The following is a 20,794-nucleotide window of genomic DNA, read 5'->3' as shown; positions in this document are numbered from 1 at the left end:
GTTAGATTGTATTCCTTCAGAACAGAGATGTAAAGAATAATGATGAAAATATTTCCAGTGGATGTTAATATAAATAAATATACAAATCATTTAGTTCTAAATTCAGTTGGTCTGAAATTAATATGTCAGGAAATCAAGTATTTAATATACATTTAACTTGACAGACTCTTGTTTGAGGAGAGCTAGACTGAAAAATAGGGGTAAGAAATTATTTTGAAGGGCCAGAGAGAGTGAGCTCTCCAGAAAGGATGTGTGGCTTGCCATGCATGCAACAGAGACCTGAGCTCCTGCACCACATGGAAGTATTATAGCATCTGTATCAGGGAAGTTGTGGTGTTGTGGTGTGTGCCCCTCTCTCTCTGTCTCTTCCTCTGTCTATATAAATGAAAAGGCATTCTGGGGGTGAAGAAATCATGCATGCACAACGTCCCAGCTCTACAAAAATAAGAAGTAACTTGATACTTCACTTTATTTTTTATTTTTTATTTTCCCTTTTGTTGCCCTTGTTGTCTTTCATTGTTGTTGTTATTGATGTCATCGTTGTTGGATAGGACAGAGAGAAATGGAAGAGGGGAAGACAGAGAGGGAGAGAGAAAGACAGACACCTGCAGACCTGCTTCACCGCCTGTGAAGCGACTCCCCTGCAGGTGGGGAGCCAGGGCCTTGAACCCTGTGGCTGGTCCTTGTGCTTAACCCAGTGTGCTACCGCCCAACTCCCACCTCAAAACTTATAACATTTGTTCAATAGCAAATATAAACTCATAGCTAAATATTTACTCTGAGTCAAGCAGATAGAGTCATTAAATAATGATGCAGTGCGCTATTATTAAAAATAGCTATTATAGAATCTCAGTAGCTATATTATTGGGGACTTAGTTATAATGATTTCAAGATCTGAATCCTTAGACTATTTACTCATCTTCACTTTTTAACCTTATATTTTGATAAAAAGTTCAGACACAAAAATAATACCAAAGATTTTGGACCCCCTTCACCCAGATTTCCCAAATACTAACATTTTACCACATTTTCTTTACCCTTTCCTGGTTTCTAGGACAGGGAATCTCCTTCCAGAACAGTAAATTTCTACATATTTTAGGATAAAACAAAGAACTCACTATTTTGTGTAATTGTTCCTGATTTATAGAGTAGCCTAATTACGAAAGTCCCAGCCTCAACTCAGTCACTGCCTAATAACATATATATTTTGTTTGTTGTTTTTGTTTTTGTTACCAGTGCTATCTATTATTGGAATTCCTTGCCTGCATATCCACTCCACCACTTCTGATGGCCATTATTTTGTGTTGTTGTTGTATTTGCTAGAGACAGAAATAGAGATGGAGGGCAAGAAAAGGGGAGAGAGAAAGAGAGACACCTGCAGCATTGCTCTACCACTCATGAAGCTTCCATGTTGTGGAGGCCAGGGGATTGAAACTGGGTCCTCTCACATGATAACTTGTATACTTTATCAAGTGTGCCACCACCTAAACCCCATCTATGATTTTTCTTTTTTTAATTTTTATTTATAAAATAGAAATGTTGACAAGACTATAGGACAAGAGGGGTACAACTCCACACAATTCTCACCACCAGAATTCTGTATCCAATCTCCTTCCTTGATAGCTTTCCTATTAACCCTCTGGGAGTATGAATCCAGGATCATTATGGGGTGCAGAAGGTGGAAGGTCTGGCTTCTGTAATTGCTTCCTCACTGAACATGGGCATTGGCAGGTCAATCCATACTCGCAGCCTGTCTCTCTTTCCCTAGTGGGGCAGGGCTCTGAGGAGGCAGGACTCCAGGACACATTGATGGGGTCATGTGCCAAGGGAAGTCAGGTTGGCAACATGGTATCATCTGGAACCTGTGGCTGAAAAAAAGTTAAGATATAAAGCAGAACAAATTGTTGATTAATATGATTTCCTTTATTCTTCTTCCTATTTTTTTTTTTTTAGCAGAGCACTACTAAGCTCTGGTTTATGGTGGTACTGGGGACTGAGGATCTTTAGTACCTCAGGTTTGAAAGCTCATTTGCATAACCATTATGTTATCTCCCCAGCAACTCATCTGTGATTTTTCTATTGAGTGCTAAACTCCCCAACTGAAGAGAATGGATCTCCAAGTGAATCTATATTTGTCTTTCCCTATCTTTCTCTCTTCTTTGCTTCTTTCCTTTTTTCTCTCTCTTCTATAAATTATTAATTCTTCTTGAAAGGAAAATTTTCACCAACCCACAATTTTAGGGAGGAATAGGATGGCATACACATTCCTTAAAGAATGTGAAGGAGAGATGAGAGGAAATTTTTGCACACAGGTTGAAGGTTTTGTTTTGTTTTACTGTCACAAAACATTACTCCCCTGAGATAAGCAGGTATAAGTCCCATCCTTCTGCCATCATTGATGACAAAGGTTCATTCTGCAAAAGATAGAAGTGTTCTTCCCAAAGATGGAGCAAATGAGTTGAGACATAGGAGGCACAAAACTGGAGCCTGAGGTAGTAGATGGATCACCATCTCAGCTGACTTTTAGCTGGGTGATTGTGTGCCAATTATGTAAGAGCCTTTCTGAACCTTGGTTTCCTGTTTACAAAGAGGAGCTGCTAACACAAAATCACAGGTTTGATATGAGAATTATATATAAGATATAATTATGAAGAACATGCTGTTTATTTTAAGAGCTAATTTAAACTATCATTTTATTTATATTTATTTTGAGAAAAGAACCTGCTAGAGGACAGAAGATCTTCCCTACATTTTTTCAACCAAGGCACTTACATTCTTCACTGATGTACCAAAGGCTTTCATAGATTCTGTGTTCAAATGGATGGGGAAGCAATAATTGCTTTACTGACTACCATGTCCTGCCATGCATCCTGGCAAATATATCTGTATGTAATATAGAGAGAAATGTCTGGAAAGTTACTCACCAACAATGTTAACATTAATGATAGCTACCTTTGGTAGGTAGAATTTCAGAAGATAGAGTTCCAGAAGATTTTATGCTTTCTTCTCTGTACTTTATTATCTACAGAGTTTATGAAATGAACACAAAATATTTTTGGAAAGTTATTTATAAGAAATGAAGATGGAAAATATTTTTAAGAACTTCTAACCCCTGTGAATTTGATTTCTGAAAATACAGCAGGAAGTTCAGTGTAACTGTTAGGTACAGACTAGTAGGAAGACTGCATTTGATCAGTATTCATTGAGCCAGAAACTCTGGTATTGAGAAATCCAGGACATATTATCTTTTTTAACCCTCAGGATAACCTATGAGATAACACTGATTTCATCATCTTAAAGAAATTGTGAAAATGAGAGGTAAAGCAGGTGGTGTATGGCCAAGCTTCTGGTATGTAGCACTGTCACAATTTAAAATTAGAGTTTGTTGCCATTACTAGTGCTTATCACACTGTAGTCATGGAATTCTATGTTAATAAGTGATTTTCAGTAAGAATAAGTTTCTAGTTATAGAGTTTTCTCTTAGAGACCCACAATGTGCGCTGGCAACTTAATAATTTTCTCAAGTCATTTATTAAGGAAACCGTTTTACACTTCAGTTTTACTTAATATCATTAACTTACAAAATTAACCAGCCATAGAGTCCTCTCACTCCCTATGGCTTTGTTTTCTTGAGGAACATTTTTCTTGAGGAACATTTATCTTTCAGACAGGAAGAACTTTTTTTTTACCAGTTAAAGAGAAACATTTCCCATTTGGTGACAACTGTCACTACTTTTACCATTTAGAATGGTGGTCCTGGTTTTCCTAGGAACCTAAGAATAATGCTACTTCATTCTCCATATTTATGTATTTATTTAGAGTAGAGACAAGAGAAATTTAAAAGGGAGAGGGAGATAGAGACACCTGTAGCATTTTTTCACCTCTCATAAACGCTATAGTCTATGTAATGCCAAAGCTTTCTTACTGTGGTTTCAAACTGGTCTTTGATTTCAGATGAGGCTTAGAGATGATTCCTAAAATATGTGAGACTACAGATCAAGAATTGACAGTTTACATCCAATATCGGTCAGTTCTAAACTTGATAAAATTCAAGACTCAATTAGATGGTGCTGCAAATACAGGTCACAGAAAAGAGAAAACCAGAATTAGAAACCTACAAGACTGTACCAGATCAAATTCTTTGGTCGAGGAAACTAAAGAATGAACTTCATCCATGACCTCTATGTTGCTCTGTGGGAGGCAGACATCTTTTCTGGAAATTTATGTCAGCAGTTTTCTTCAGAGCCCTGAGTCACTGGGCTAAAAGTCTCTGAGAGAAGTATCAGTTCTTCCATCTGGTGCATTTTCAATGATTAGCCAGTACCAGTTAAAAAAGAAAAAAAAATGACAATAGAAGGGACTGGGTGGTGGTACACTTAAATGAACATATGTTACCATGTGTAAGGACCCAAGTTCAAGTCTCTGACCCCACCTATGGGGAAGCTTCACAAGACGTGAAAAAAATGCTACAAGTGTCTCTTTCTCCCTCTTACCTTTAAATTTTTCTTTATCTCTACCCTAAATAAATACATAAATATAGAGAATGACGTAGCATTCTCATTAGGTTCCTAGGAAAACCAGGACCACCATTCTAAATGGTAAAAGTAATGACAGTCTTCACCAAATGGGAAATGTTTCTCTTTAACTGGTAAAAAAAAAAAAAAAAAAAGTTCTTCCTATCTGAAAGATATGCTCAGTAGAGCTATTCTCAGGTCTGAGGGTGTCTCACTAGTTGAATGGTTGTGAACAATTTTACAAAGGGGCCTGAAGTGGTTATCATGGAGTATTGGAATGTTGAAAGTGAGGTGACTATCTAAATTATCTGGCTGAATCTGCCTGAGTTATTTGCCTAGTTCAGTGGTAGAATAAATCCCAAGCCAAGGCTCTGACTCTGCAGTGTCCTATTCATTCCACTACACTAGAATATTCAGCTAGTGATAAAAGTTCTGCTCATTTCTTTATCCAATAATCTTACAGTTGTTAACTATAATTAGATAGTGTGTTAGGCTTGTGAATGCAAAGGGGTAAACTAGCTATGATCCTCAAGAAGTTCACACTTCAGTGAGGGAAACCATATTTATAAAACGAGGTAGTTAAGGGATAGGAGATTGCTCAACTAGTAGAGTGAACACACTTCTGTGAATGAGACGCTGGGTTTGAATCCATGAATAGTTAGTTCTGAGGGACCTCCATGGATGGTGGAGCCTATGCAGAGATCTCTCGTCCACTCTCTGTGTTTCCTCTCTTTCTCTCTGCTACCAATGTCAAAGTCTCTCAAAAAAACTAAAGAGTGAAAAATTAAACCAGAAGACTGATGGGGTATATATACATAGATACGGCCCTGGGTCCTCTCCCTAGCATTGTAAATCATAAATAAAGTTTATACACAGGTATTACAGATTCTCCGTTGGGGTCAGTAGAGATTGGATAGGAAGTATCAGGCATACAGAAGATTTTCTGGAGGGGCCTGCTGGTAGCACATCTGGTTGAGCATACTTGTTAATAGGCACAAGGGCCCAGATTAAAGCCCCTGGTCCTCACTTGCAGGGTGGAAGCTTCACAAGTGGTCGAAGTGTTGTATCTCTGCCTCTCCCTCTGTATCTCTCTCTCTCCACTCTCAGTTTCTCTCTTTCTCTATCCAGTAAGTAAATAAATAAATAGAAATATTTAAATAGAAAAGAGAAGCCTTCCCGAAAAAGTGACAGTTGAGTTAAATCTCAGGATAATTAATAGCCAAATTAAGGGGTTAGAGAAAGGAGCAAATCCACCCCCCAAAAGCCCATGAATAAGGTAAGGAAGGACAATTTAAAATTGCTTGCTAGATTTTAAAGTTTATAGTAGGGAAAGTTGCCATGAATTGGGAGGGATAGACAGGAGCAAATTTAAAAGGGCCTTAGACATACATACATATACTTGTCTGAAACCAGCACTGAAGTCAGGATGATAAATATACTTATCACATCCAAAGGATGATTTATGACCTGAAGTAAATGCTTTGTCCCACCCTTCTCTATTGACCCTCCTGAAGCTCTTTTTACTCCCACCCCACTTTCCCTCCCATTGCCCCCAAGCAATCACTCATCTACTTCTCTAGTTTTCATTTTCTAAAATAATTTGTATTATGTAATTTGTCTAATTATGTATTTTAACTTTGCATCTTTCATTTGCCTTCATTATTTTGAGATCATCTGTGCCATAGTCTGCATCAAGAGTTGTTTTTTTTGTTTGGTTTTTTTTTTTTTTGCGTACAGTGTTACTGCTAGGGCTCGGTGCCAGCACTACGAATCCTCTGCTCCTGGTGGCCATCTTTTTCCATTGCTGTTGTTGGACTGGACAGAGAGATTGAGAGAGGAGGGGGAGATAGGGAGAGAGAAAGACACCTGCAGACCTGCTTCACTGCTTGTGAAGCAATCCCCCTGCAGGTGGGGAGCCAGGGGGGCTCAAACTGGGATCTTTGTGCACTGATCCTTGCTTCACACTATGTGCACTTGACCCGGTGCGCTACCGCCCGGCCCCAAGTCCTTTATTTTTTATTCGTAGTAGAACATGATTTTTCAGCTATGCACACTTTATCTATCCATTCACGTGTTGATGGCATTTGGGTTGTTTTCAGTTTGGCGCTATTACAAATGAAGTTACTATCAGCATTCCTGTACAAGTCATTGCATGGATATATGATTTCATTCTTTGTGGGGTAAATACTTGGAATGGAATGTCTAGATCTTATGATAAGTGTGTTTTACTCCTCACAACACTGGAAAACAGTTTTTCAACACTGATATACCACAGTCTCAACCAAACGGCGTGTGAGTTCCACACCCTCATCATTCCACAGTATAGTCAGGTGTTGTGTGTTTGTTTTTGCTTAAATTTTATATATTCCAGGATGTGTACTACACTGTACTATTAATTTGATTTCCATTTTTAAAAACTAGTGTAGCACATATATTACACACTTTACAGATGTTCATGTTATACCATCCCGCTTTAGACCTACATTACTGTATATGAAAGAAATCTAAAGATGTTTGTTTTTGTTATGAAAGATGGAAAAAGAGAGTTTTTCTTTAGTGCTTTGTTTTACAGAGGATCATTATAAAAGCAGCTCACAGCCCAACAGCAAAAGGGATACTACCAAGCTTTTTCCCTGGAGACCACTACAGACTATGCATTTATACTATCATCCTGTTCATCCTGCTTTATTATGTGCTAGTGATATTTTGTGTGTTACTTGAAATGATTTAGAAGATTATTTTGATTTTTGCATATGTGATCTTGTATCCAACAGTCTTGCTACACTGACTTGTTAATTCTAACAGTCTATTTTCTAGAGTTGTTTAGAGTTTCTACTGAGCCAACTGTATCATCTGTGAAAAGTGTCAGTTTTCTTTTGTTTTTTTCACTATGGATGTTAATCATTTTATGCATTACAGCACTTATCAGAAACCTCAGCACAATACAGAATAAAACTGATGTCAGTAGACAGTTTTGCCTTAAGGGGGAAAATCGGGGTTGAGAATGATGTTGGTTGTAGGTTTTCTCTATTGGTTTATAATTAGGTTGACTATTGTCCTGTAACCATTCCTCTCTCACCCAATAAAATTATATATTTTTGAAAATGAGACTAAGTAAGTGTCCTTTTGGTCTCACTTTACTTCAAGATTTTATCAGAAATAGATACTGAATTTTGTCAAATGTTTTTTTCCTAATATATCAAGATGGTAACTTGACTTTTCCATTTTAGTTTATCAATATGGTTAATAATATTGATTTTTAAGTGTTAAAATAACTTGATATTCATGGGGGCAAGTGGTGGTCCAGCACAAAGTAGCGTACACACATAACCATGCATGAGGATCCAGGTTCAAGTCCCCGGTCCTTACCTGTAGGGGAGTAACTTTATGAGCAGTGCAAGAGTGTTACAGGTCTCTCTCCATGTATTCCTCCCCTTCTATCAAAAAGAAAGAAAGGAGGGATGATGGAGTCATGTAGGCAAGAATCTCCAGTGATAACCATGTTGGCAAAATAAATAACTGAACAAACAAATTTGCACGTCTGGAATTAACTTGTGCTTCTGTTCTGGAATGTTCTGCTATCAATGAAAATGCAATAAGCTAGAGAATGCTAGAGTTCATTATCCTTTGCTTTCTTTCTTGCCAGAAATCACTGTACTTACTTATCTGGTGTTCAGAGTCTTGCAAGCCATAGCTAAAGAATGTGTTCAGGGGGTGGGTTATGGAGATTGGGTGGTGGGAATTGTGTGTAGTTGTACCCCTCCTACCTTATGTTTTTGTTCGTTAATCCTTTCTTAAATAAAAAATAAAAAAAAAAGAATGTGTTCCTTTTTTTGTTTTGTTTTCCACACTAGGAACTAAAACAAAAAAATATGTGTGGAGCTTTTATATTTTCACAGTAATAGCTAAAACAGAAAGTTTTTTTAAATTAATAATATAATTTAGTTACCTCATTATGTACAAAATATTCAGTTCAATATGTAATTAAAGTTACAATTATGATTACTAAGCACAGACATTGCATTTATAGCACATCTTAATTCAGACTAGCCAGACTTTGTTTTCTTTTTTTTGTGCTCAACAGCCATAAATAATAGAGCCAGGTCACTTATCTCCTCTCTTGTGCTTTCAATTTTTAGGAGGAAAATATTCCAACATGGGCATGAGTAGCTTGAAACTGCTGAAATATGTCCTGTTTTTCTTCAACTTGCTCTTTTGGGTAAGTGTGTCTCCTTTGACCTTGATTGAGTTCAGTCACCTCCTCTACAATATGGTCTACTTCTCTCTTCTTTGCTGAAGAACCGGGGACAGAATGCAAGTCATCTGTGCCCACGTATGTAATCATGCCCAGCCTAAGAGTAAGGGAGTAATAAATCCCTCCCCTCTTCAATCCTGGCATAGCATAATAATACAAAATCAAAAGGGATCACAGTGATTACTTATAGAAACCCTGCTCCTCACCCTGGTGTTGTTGGGTTATTGCTGCTCATAGCTGACATCTATGGGTCATGTATGAAAAGTGCTGCTTTTTCTTTTTCTTTCTTTTTTTTTTTCTCACTGAATCCTTTGTGGGGTTGGGGGAGTGATTGATTCAAAGAGAAGTTGCCCTTTCTGGGGAAATTTCACTGTAATAAGTTTAGTAACTAGATTTCAAATATAGGATGAATTGATAGTCATGTGACTAGATTTTTTTATTATTTTTTGACTCAAGGTCATCACTGGGGCTCTGTGCCTGAAGGAACAAGCTACTGCTCCCAGTGGCCATTTCTTTTCCTTTTTATTTTCTTCTCTCTCTCTCTCTTTTAAAAAATTTTTTATCCTTATTTATTTACTGGATAGAGACGATCAGAAATTGAGTGGAAGGGACAGACAGAGAGGGAAAGAGACAGAAAGATAGTTGCAACCCTGCTTTACCACTCGCAAAGCTTTTCCCCTGCAGGTGGGGACCAGGGGCTTGAACCTGCGTTCTTGCACATTACAACATGTGCACTCAACCCTGGCCCCAAGACCTGGCCCCAAGAGAGGGGGAGAGACACCTGCAGACCTGCTTCACCGCTCGTGAGGTAACCCCCTTGCAGGTGGGGAGCCGGGGGCTCGACCTAGGATCCTTACGTTGGTCCTTCCTTGTGCTTCGCACCATGTGCACTTAACTCACTGAGCTACTGCCTCGCCCCTCTCTCTTTTTTATAAGAACAGACAGAGAGAAATTGAGAGCAGAGAAGGAGTTTGAGATGAACAAAGAGAAACACCTATAGCACTGGTTCACTGCTCATGAAGCTTTCCTACTACAGGTGGGGACTGAGGACTAGGACTTGGACTTCCTTTTAGTTATGTGGTTGCTGCATTTTGGGATTTGAGATCTACTTTCTGGTTCACAACAACTTTGAAGTGCTCTTCCATAATCTCCTTTCCTTCATGCTGGGCAATGTGTCTGTCATCGTGGGTTCCATTATTATTGTTGTTTGTTGCCTTCCTGGGCTGCATGGGTTCCAACAAGGAGAACAAATGCCTGCTTGTCAGTGCCTGCTTATGTTAGCACACACTAACAGGAGCACTCAACAGGATGTGCCACCACCTGGCCCAAGAATACTATGAAAAGTTTAGTTGTGGGGGGCCAGGAAGTGGCACATCCAGTTGACTGCACATATTACCATGCACAAGGACCCCAGTTCCCTGAAGAACGGAACCTTCAACAGTGCTGAAATCATGCTGCCAGTGTCTCTCTTTCCCTCCCAATCTCCCCCTTCCATCTCAGTTTCTCTCTGTTTCTTTCCAATAAATGAGTAAATAAATATAATATTTTAAGTTTAGCTTTATTTAGTTTTATGCCTAGCAAGACGACTTTCTGCTACCAGGGCAGCTTGTCTATATGGTGGTGACTTTCAAGAGGAAGATAGTTCAGGTTCAAGGGGAAGCAGTTGAGAGAATAAAGAGTAAGGAGTCTGAAGCTTAAAGACACAGTGTTAGCCACAGATGTGGGCTCTCTTATTATCTGATATGGCTTGGGTGAGTTGTGAGGGGGGCATCACAGGAGGAACCAGAATAAAGAGATTGTGAGAGTCTTGACAGAACTGAGGAAACAATCTGATAGTAATTTCAAGTGAATGAGAATATGGGGAGATAATTAAGAATCATGTTTTACCTAATAATGATATGCAATTCTTCCTTTTAGTTATGTGGTTGCTGCATTTTGGGATTTGGGATCTACTTTCTGGTTCACAACAACTTTGGAGTGCTCTTCCATAATCTCCCTTCCCTCACTCTGGGCAATGTGTTTGTCATCGTGGGTTCCATTATTATGGTGGTTGCCTTCCTGGGCTGCATGGGTTCCATCAAGGAGAACAAATGCCTGCTTATGTCGGTGAGTCCATAGCAGCAGATGTGGTATTCTAAGTTGGGGCACATGATGCCTTTAGACTCAGGAAAGATGTTTCTAGTGACTTAACTATGGGTGCAGAGTGATTAAGGTACATAGAACTGGTACCAAAGGTGAGTCAAGTCTGTCTAGACCAGTAGTATTTTGTTTCTACCTGGGGTGTTATAAATAGGAAGGTGAAGGCATTGTTATCATCATTGGCATCCATTCTACACTGTCATAATTTCACTTTATCACATTTATTTATTTCCTCTTTGCATCTTGAAACTGAGTACCATATATTTGACTAAACCCTCCTCACATTAGTATGTATTTTTCAAGACCTGCCTCAGTGTCACTAACTGATGGACAATCTAGTTTCTAGATTCTTATGAGGACTGTTACTCTCCTTAAATGGCACAGAATGCTTCTCTATCGTATATCAGCACAACACTCCAAAGTATGAGTGATCCAACTTGGGGAAATGACTAGGCTGAACCACATAAGTCTCAAATAATGAGAGATGCTAGAGATTTTCAGTAACCCCTTAGTTATCCTGAGGAGCACCTTTGGGCTTAGTTTTGCTCTATGAAATAGGAGCCTCTTCTTTCTTTGGTGTGCTCAAGACAGAACTTATTATAATAATGCCACTCTATAAGTATGGGTTCCAAATCACCTTGACTCTTCCTAATCTTATTTCTTTAATAGCTCAACTCTCTTTTTTTCCTTTTCCTTTTCTTTTTCTCTTTTTTTTCATCAGTGGGGTTTTGCTGCTCCATGCTAACTTTTTCAGACAGACAGGGACATACATAGAGAGATAGTTAGAAAGACACCACAGCACTGAAGCTTCCTTCAGTGTATTTGGTGCCAGACTCAAACCTGGGTTATATCCATGACTAATAAGTCAACCCTTAAACTGAGCCAGGAGAAAGAATGAGAAAGCCCATGCACTCTATTCCCAGACTAGCAACAAAATATACAAGGTGATACACATTGGAGAAAGGTTTTAGGCAGACATGTTTGTGTTAAGGTCAAAGATAAAGGAGAGGAACTAAGTAAGCTTAAGTTTTCCACTGTATGGAATTAGCATGCCAGGAGTGAGCATCTAAAACTGGAGGTAAGTATGAGTGAGGATCATGATTAGAGCACACCTTCTCCCCTTTACACAGAAATCCTCACTATTTCTACATCACCTGTCTCATCTCCCCAACTAGCCCTGATCTTGCTGAAAGAACCAGGTCCCAAATTCTAAAGGCACATGGGTCTACTGGTTTTTTTCCCCCCTCAATTACAGATATCAAAATTGCCTTATTGATTCAACAAATACTGTCACAGATGTATATATTAGAGCTCAATAGATACTGTGGGAATGGGAGAACAGTTAGAAGGCCTATGATCTCTCCTATAGAGTCATGGGGTCTAATTTGAGAAAACTAATAAATATTCCTCACATAACAAGAGAAGGCTTATGAAAATCTAAGTGATCAGGAACAGAGAAGCTCCACGATGGAGGTGGAATGGGGAGAACTAAGACCTGTGTTGTGAGCATGTCTCCGTTTTCCCTCAGTTCTTTATCATGCTACTGATTATACTCCTCGCTGAGGTGACCTTGGCTATCCTGCTCTTCATGTATGAAAAGAAGGTAAGGTGCAAAGAATACATTCATGGTCCTATTGCTGAGTATGGGGTGTGGAGTGGGAAAAAAAAACAGTCGATACAATAGAGGTAGCAGCAAAATGGAAGGACGAAGCAAAAAAGAGATTAATTATAATTGGGGAGATAAAAACACTCTATCAGGGAGATCTGAGTGGTTTTTTTTTAATTTTATTTATAAAAAGGAAACACGGACAAAAGCATAGGATAAGAGGGGTACAACTCCACACAATTCCCACCACCAAAACTCGGCATCCTATCCTCTCCCTTGATATCTTTCCTATTCAAAACTCTGGGAGTATGGACCCAAGGTTGTTGTGGGTTGCAGAAGGTGGGAGGTCTGGCTTCTGTAATTGCTTCTCAGCTGAACATGGGTGTTGCTAGGTCGATCCATACTCCCAGTCTGCCTCTCTCTTTCCCTAGCAGGGTGTGGTTCTGGGGAAACAGAGCTCTAGGACACACTGGTGGAGTTGTCTGTACAGGGAAGTCTGGTTGGCATCATGATAGCAACTGGAACTTGGTGGCTATAAAGAGAGTTAAAATATAAATCCAAACAAATTGTTGACTAATAATAAACCTAAAGGCTTTAATAGTGCAGATGAAGAGTTGGGGGTTCTCTAGATAGCTAGTAGACATATTTTAGTTATATTACAAAGGGCCTGTGGCTATACTAGCTTTTTTTTTTTCCCTGAGCCTGAAATCTCATATGCAGGTGGATCCAAGTTATTGTCTGGGGAGATGATGTCATGGTTGGAAAAAAGACCAGAAAACTGGGTCAGGGAAGAGAGTAGCTCCCAAATATGGGAAAGGTATATAAATATTGTTGACTGTAAACCCCATCAAATTGATATGATCTGGAGCTCATATTTAGCTTAGGAGCCTATGTGACCTCTGCATCCCTGTAGATCTGAGCTCATATTCTGTGGTTATCCCAATATCAGGACCCATCTTCCTCAGGTGTAGCATAGAGTATGTTGTCCATCCTCCCTTTGGAGGATGGAACATTCTCTACTATTGTTGATCCAATAAGTCCTATGGGTAAGGTCCTATGGGGGCCCACAAAGGGGTCCATTGTGTTGTTCCTCATAGAGATGCCCAGTAGCAATGGAGAGAATTTACTCAAGGTCTAGGCCCATGATGTCTGTTTGAGAATCTCAGGACTCCCCAAATAGGGCCCCAGCTGATGGGGTGGGCTGATAGTGACTAAAGAATCATTGTTAAGATATGCCAGTCTTTTGCCCTTATTCAGCTTTAGCAGTCCTTGCGTTGATAAGGTTAGCTTTGGAGTGAGTGAGGGAAGTATAATAGGAAGTAGGTGAGGAGGGTATCTAAGTCTAGGTAGACACTATTTCATTATGAACTTCATACTAACATACTACAGACTATTGTGTGCTTTCAGGTATATATTTTTCCCTAGTTTATGGATACATGTAAACATATGTCCTATCTCATGGGACCTGGTATATATCTAGGTTTTGGGACTTTATTAGGAAGTGAACCACCTGGAATAGAATTAGAGAATCCTATGAAAGGAAAGGTCTCACCCAAGTAATGAGGCTGAAGGGTTGACATTCCACGCCTGACACCTCTGGACACAGTCTGAAGTGAAACATACCGAGGTGGTACTCTTTGTGTTGATTAGGTTGGCATCAGCAGATGCAATATCATTTTATGTGAATTGAGAGAAGCATGCAGGAAAGTGAGCCCCACCCTAGAGGTTCTAGGACTGAAGGAAATATAAGCTCTATAGAGGAAGCAGAAGGTTCCTACTGTCAGGGTTTAAGAAGGCAATAGACAGTTATTGTTATAATCACATTATTTGGCAATTGGGTTAACTTTGAAAAATCTCTTTGTTAGGATTTGCTGTATCATACACAACATCACCATAATTTATGTCTTTGACATTATTTGTATATAGCTCTGCCACTATTTGCTTCTGTTCTTCCTGGTCTAAGATTTTAGGAGAGTCAACATTTCAAAGACTCAGCCTATGGTCTGTGCATTAAAAAGTTTGAGACATTCAATCAATTTTCCCCTCTCATATCAATTAAACAGTGATTTATATGACTACAAATTAATGGGTGAGTACATAATCACCATTCCCACCACCAAAAGACTGTGTTGCATCCCATACTCCACCCCCAACCTGCCCCGTGAAGCCAAAATCCACCCTCAACTTCAACCCAGGGTTTTTACTTTGGTATGCTACTCCAAACTCAATCAAATCTTGCTTTGAATTTCCCTTTCTGTTATTCTTTCTCAACTTCTGTTTATGAGTGGGATCATTGCATACTCTTCTTTATCTTTCTGACTTAGCTCACTTAACATAATTCCTTCTAGCTCCATCCAAGATGGGTCAGAGAAGGTGGGTTCATTGTTCTTCAAAACTGAGTAGTATTCCACTCTGTATATATACCACAGCTTTCTCAGCCACTCACCTGTTGTTGAGCACCTGGGTTGATTCCAGTTTTTAGCTATTTATGAATTGTACTATGACCATGAGTGTATATGTATCTTTTTGTTTGGGTATTATGGAGTTCTTGGGGTATATCCATAGGAGAGGATTTACTGGGTCATATGGAAGGTTCATGTCTAGCCTTGTGAGAATTCTCCAGACTGCTCTCCATACAGGCTAGAATAATTTACATTCCCACAAGCAGTGCAGAAGGGTTCCTTTCTTTCTCACAGCCTCTCTAGCATTAGTCGCTGCTATCCTTTTTGATGAATGCCATTCTCACAGCGGTGAGGTGTTATCTCAGTGTTGTCTTTATTTGCATTTCTCTGACAACCAATGACGTGGAGCAATTGTTCATGAGTGTGTTAGCCTTTTGGATCTCTTCAGTGGTAAGTGTTCTGTTCATATCCTCTGCTCATGTTTGGATGAGGTCATTTGCTTTTTTGTTGCTAAGTTTACTGAGCTCTTTGTATACTTTGGTTATTTGTCTCTTGTCTGATGAATGGCATATGAAGATCTTCTCCCATTCTGTGAGGAGTCTCTTACTTGGGTGATGGTTTCTTTCACTGTTCAGAAGCTGTTCAATTTGATGTAGTCCCATTGATTTGTACTTTTTTTAGTCTTCCTTGCAATTGGTTTTGTATCATCAAAGAGGTCTTTGAGGTTTAGGTTAGAACGTGTTCCACCAATGTTTTCCTCTAAGTATTTGGTAGTTTTGGGTCTAACATCCAGGTTCTTGATCCATTTTGGAGTTGATTTTTGTTTCTGGTGAGATAAAGAGGTTCAGTTTTATTCTTCTGCGTATTTCAACTCAGTTTTCCCAGCACCATTTATTGAAGAGAGCTTCCTTTCTCCATTTAATACTTTGGGCCCCCTTATGAAAGATTATATGTCCGTTTGTGTGGGGGTTTAGTTCTGGGCTTTCAATTCTGTTCCACTGGTCTGTGTGCTTATTTTTGTTCCAGTACCAGGCTGTTTTGATGATGATGGCCTTATAATATAGTTTGGGATCTGGCAGTGTGATGCCTCCATTTCTCTTTCTTTTTCTCAAGATTGTTTTGGTGATTAGGCGTTTTCTGGTTCCAGATAAATGACTGTAGTTTTTGTTCTATTCTCTTAAAGAAGCTTGTTGGAACTTTGATGGGTATTGCACTAAATTTGTATATGGCTTTGAGGAGAATGTTCATTTTGATGATATTTATTCTTCCAATCCATTAGCATGGGATGTCTTTCCATTTCTTAGTATCATTTTCTATTTCCTTGAATAGTGACTCATAGTTTTTAGTATATAAGTCTTTTACTTTTTTGGTCAGCTTTATTCCTAAGAATTTTATTGATTTGTCACAAAAGTGAATGGGAGTGATTTCTGAATATTCTCTTTTTTGGATTTAGTGTTTGCATAAAGAAATGCCACTGATTTTTGTACATTGATTTTGTAGCCTGGCACCTTGCTATATTGCCTAATAACTTCCAGTAGTTTTCTGCTGGATTCTTTAGGTTTTTCTATTTATACTATCATATCATCTGCAAAGAGTGATAGCTTGACTTCTTCCCTTCCAATCTGTATTTCTTTGATTTCTTTCTCTTGCTTGATTGCTATGGCAGTAACTTCCAATACTATGTTGAAGTGTAATGGTGATAATGGACAGCCCTGTCTAGTCCCCAGTCTGAGGGAGAATGCTTTCAGCTTCTGTCCGTTAAGCATGATGTTGGCTGTATGTGTATGGACTCCACTATCTTGAGGAATTTGCTATCTATTCCCATTTTTTGTAGTGTTTTGAGCACGTATGGGTGTCAGAATTTGTTAAAGGCTTTCTCTGCATCTACTGAGACAGTCATGTGGATTTTGGTTTTGCTTTTATTGATGTGGTCAATGACATTGATTGATTTACATATAATGAACCAGCCTTGCATTCTTGGGATAAATCCCACTTGATCATGATGAACAATCTTTCTGATATACTGCTGTACCCAGTTGGCCAGGATCTTGTTTAATATTTTGGCATCTATTTTCATCAGAGATATTGGTTCTTGTTTTCCTTTTTTGTTGTGTCCCTATGTGCTTTTGGTATCAGGGTGATGTTGGCTTCATCGAAGTTTGAAGGGAGTATTCCTGTCTCATTGATCTTGTAGAAGAGCTTTATAAGTATAGGTATTAACTGTTTCCTGAAGGTTTTGTAGAATTCATTTGTGAAGCCATCTGGGGGGCCAGGCAGTAACGCAGTGGGTTAAGAGCACATGGTGCAAAGCACACATACTGTTGTAAGGATCCTGGTTCAAGCCCCCTGCTCCCCACCTGCAGGGGGATTGCTTCACAGGCGGTAAAGCAGGCCTGCAGGTGTCTATCTTCCCCCCTTTCAGTTTTCCCCTCTTCTCTCCATTTTTCTCTCTTATCCAACAACAATGACAGCAATTGCCACAACAATAATAATAACAAAGTGTCAGGGTCTCTGGCGGGGTGAGCTCCAGGAGAAAGGTGATGGACCGGTTCTTTTTCGCTCACAGCAGGGGATGACACGAAGTAAAGATACCGGGGAGATATTGTACTTACTGTTGAATGTAAAACATTAATTCCCCAATAAAAAAAAAATCAGAAAGAAAAAAAAAAAGAAAAGAAAGGCATAGTCTAAGGGTAATAAAAACTGCCAAGAGGGTCAGGGATATAGCATAGAAGTTTATTCAGAAGTCTCTCATGCCTGAGGCACCAGAGATCCCAGGTTCAATCCCCAGCACCACTATAAGCCAAAGCTGAACACTGCTCTGGTTAAAAAAATAATAATAAAATAAAAATCAAATAAAAAAAAAGATACCAGGGAGAGTTGCAGTGTGCTCAGATATTCTTTATTAGCAGGTGGACATGAGTTAAATAGAAAACCAAACAAATGGAATTATTGAAATACGTCAGAAATTACAAGTTTCTTTTTTTTTTTAATTTATTTCTTTATTGGGGAATTAATGTTTTACATTCAACAGTAAATACAATAGTTTGTTCATGCATAACATTCCCCAGTTTCCCACTTAACAATACAAACCCCACTATGTCATTTATCATCTTTCATGGACCTGTATTCTCCCACCCACCCACCCCAAAGTATTTTACTTTGGTGCAATATGCCAATTACATTTCAGGTTCTACTTGTGTTTTCGTTTCTGAAAGATCAGCTTGCCCTTATGGTAGGGGGCTGGTATGACAAGAATTGATGCAGATACATAAAGGTCAAGATAATTAGTCTCCTGATTCAGGCATTTAGTTACCCAAAGGCTTTTGAGAGGAGTAGAGGGGTTGAACCAGTTAAGGCAAGATAGAGAGAAGATAAGCAAGTTTTATTATTGTTGTCATTGTTGTTGGATAAGACAGAGAGAAATGAAGAGAGGAGGGGATGACAGAGAGGGGGAGAGAAAGATAGACACCTATCTTTTATCTATAGATCTGCTTCACTTATGAAGAGACCCCCCTTCAGGTGGGGAGCCAGGGACTCAAATTGGGATCCTTATTCCGGTCCTTGCGTGCTTTGTGCCATGTGCACTTAACCCACTGTGTGACTGATGGACTCCTACTGGGAAGATTCTTAATAATTGTTTACATTTCTTTGTTTGTGATTGGTGCATTTAGGTTTTGTAGTTCTTCTTGGTTCCATTTGGGCATATGTTTCTAGAAATTCTTCCATTTCTTCCACGTTCTCTAGCTTGGTGATCTGTAGTTCTTCATAGAAGTTTTGCATGATTTTCTGGATTTCTGTGGTGTCAGTTGTGATAGATCCTCTATTGTTTACAACTCTATTTGCATCTTTTTTTTGTGATTCTGGCTAGGGGGTGGTGAATATTCTTTAATTTTTCTTTTCTTTATTTTAATTTAATTTTTATTTAATGAAAGGATAAATTAACAAAACCATAGGGTAGGAGGGGTACAAATCCACACTATTCCGACCACCCAATCTCCATATCCCATCCCCTCCCCTGATAGTTTTCCCATTCTCTATCCCTCTGGGAGCATGGACCCAGGGTCATTGTGGGTTGCAGAGGGTGGAAGGTCTGGCTTCTGTAATTGCTTCTCCGCTGAACATGGACATTGACTGGTCAGTCCATACTCCCAGTCTGCCTCTCTCTTTCCCTAGTAGGGTGGGTCTCTGAGGAAGCGGAGCTCCAGGACACATTGGTGAGGTCTTCAGTCCAGGGAAGCCTGGCCGGCATCCTGATGGCATCTGGAACCTGGTGGCTTTAATACACAAAGCCAAACAAATTGTTGAAGAATCATGGACCCAAAGCTTGGAATAGTGGAGAGAAAGTGTTGGGGGGGTTCTCACTGCAAACTCTAGTGTACTTCTGCTTTCAAGTGTATATTTTGCAGTAGTTTATGGATACGTATGAACATATGCTCTCTCTCACAGAACCTGGTCTATATCTAGGTTTTGGGACTTTGTTTGAAAGTGATCCACCTGGGATGGAATTAGAGAATGCTATGAAAGGAAAGGTCTCACCCAAGTAATGAAGCTGAAGGGTTGTCATTCCACACGTGAAGTCTCTGGACACAGTCTGAGCTGAAGTATGTTGAGGTGGCAATCGATGTGTTGATTAGGTTGCAATCGGCTGATGCAATATTATTTGATACGGATTGGGAGAGGCATGCGGAAAAGTGGGCCCTATCCTAAGGTTCCAGGACTGGGGGAAATATAGGCTCTTTAGTGGAGAAATGAGGTTCATGTTGTCTGAGGGTTCAAAAAGACAATTGATAGTTAATGTTATCATGACATTATTTGGTAATTGGGTTAACTTTGAAAAGTCCTTTTGTTAGGGTTTGCTGTATAGTACCCAGTGTCTTGTATGTAGCTGTGCCACTGGTTGCTTCTGACCTACTTGGTCTAGGCTTTTGAGAGAGTCTGCATATCAAATACACAGCCTATATATTAAGAAGACTCAGTCTGTGTTTTAAAAACCTCGAGACATACAATTAATTTTCCCCCCTCATATTAATTAACTAGTGATTTATATGACTACACTTTACTAGAAGTGTACATAAACACCATTCCCAGCACCAAAAGACTGTGTCCCATCCCACCCACCCACTCCCACCCCCAACCATCCCAGGAGGCCACATGTCTACCCCTCACCACAGGGTTTTTACTTTGGTGCCCTACTTTCAATTTAGTCAGATCCTGCTTTTAGTTTCCCTTTCCTCTTTCTCAACTTCTGTTGATGAGTGGGATTATCCCATACTCATCTTTATCTTTCTGATTTAGCTCACTTAACATAATTCCTTCTAGCTCTGTCCAAGATGGGTCAGAGAAGGTGGGTTCATTGTTATTGATAGCTGTATAATATTCCATTGTATATATATACCACAGATTTCTCAGCCACTCATCTGTTGTTGGGCACCTGGGTTGCTTCCAGGTTTTAGCTATTATGAATTGTGCTGCTATGAACATAGGAGTACACACCTCTTTTTGGTTGGGTGTTATGGAGTCCTTGGGGTATAAGCCCAGGAGAGAAATTACTGGATCATATGGAAGGTCCATGTCTAGCCTTGTGAGAGTTTTCCAGACTGCTCTCCACAGAGGCTGGACCAATTTACATTCCCACCAGCAATGTAAAAGGGTTCCTTTGTTGCCACAGCCTCTCCAGCATTTGTTGCTGCTGTCCTTTTTGATGTATGCCATTCTTACAGGAGTGAGGTGGTATCTCAATGTTGTCTTAATTTGCATTTCTCTGACAATCAGTGACCTAGAGCAGTTTTTCATGTTTGTTAGCCTTTTGGATCTCCTCTGAGGTGAATGTTTTGTTCGTATACTCTGCCCATTTTTGGATGGGGTCATTTGCTTT

The 20,794-nt window shown here is 39.4% G+C and overlaps 1 protein-coding gene across 3 annotated transcripts in view; it reads left to right on the top strand.

Moving 5' to 3' along the window:
* The window catches only part of CD53 (CD53 molecule), a 37,948-nt gene that overhangs the window by 4,281 nt on the left and 12,873 nt on the right, over positions 1–20,794 (top strand). For all 3 annotated transcript variants that reach the window (XM_007526920.3, XM_060201906.1, XM_060201907.1), the window contains 3 exons: positions 8,654–8,733; positions 10,687–10,875; positions 12,437–12,511. In XM_007526920.3, coding sequence (XP_007526982.1) covers positions 8,671–8,733; positions 10,687–10,875; positions 12,437–12,511 — 327 coding nt within the window. In that variant the 5' untranslated portion in view covers positions 8,654–8,670. The remainder of the gene's footprint in view (positions 1–8,653; positions 8,734–10,686; positions 10,876–12,436; positions 12,512–20,794) is intronic.

Source organism: Erinaceus europaeus, chromosome 11 (genome assembly GCF_950295315.1).
Source record: "Erinaceus europaeus chromosome 11, mEriEur2.1, whole genome shotgun sequence".
Lineage (NCBI taxonomy): Eukaryota > Metazoa > Chordata > Mammalia > Eulipotyphla > Erinaceidae > Erinaceus > Erinaceus europaeus.
The sequence above is the reverse complement of the archived record's forward strand: the minus strand, read 5'-3'. Positions and strand labels throughout refer to the sequence as shown.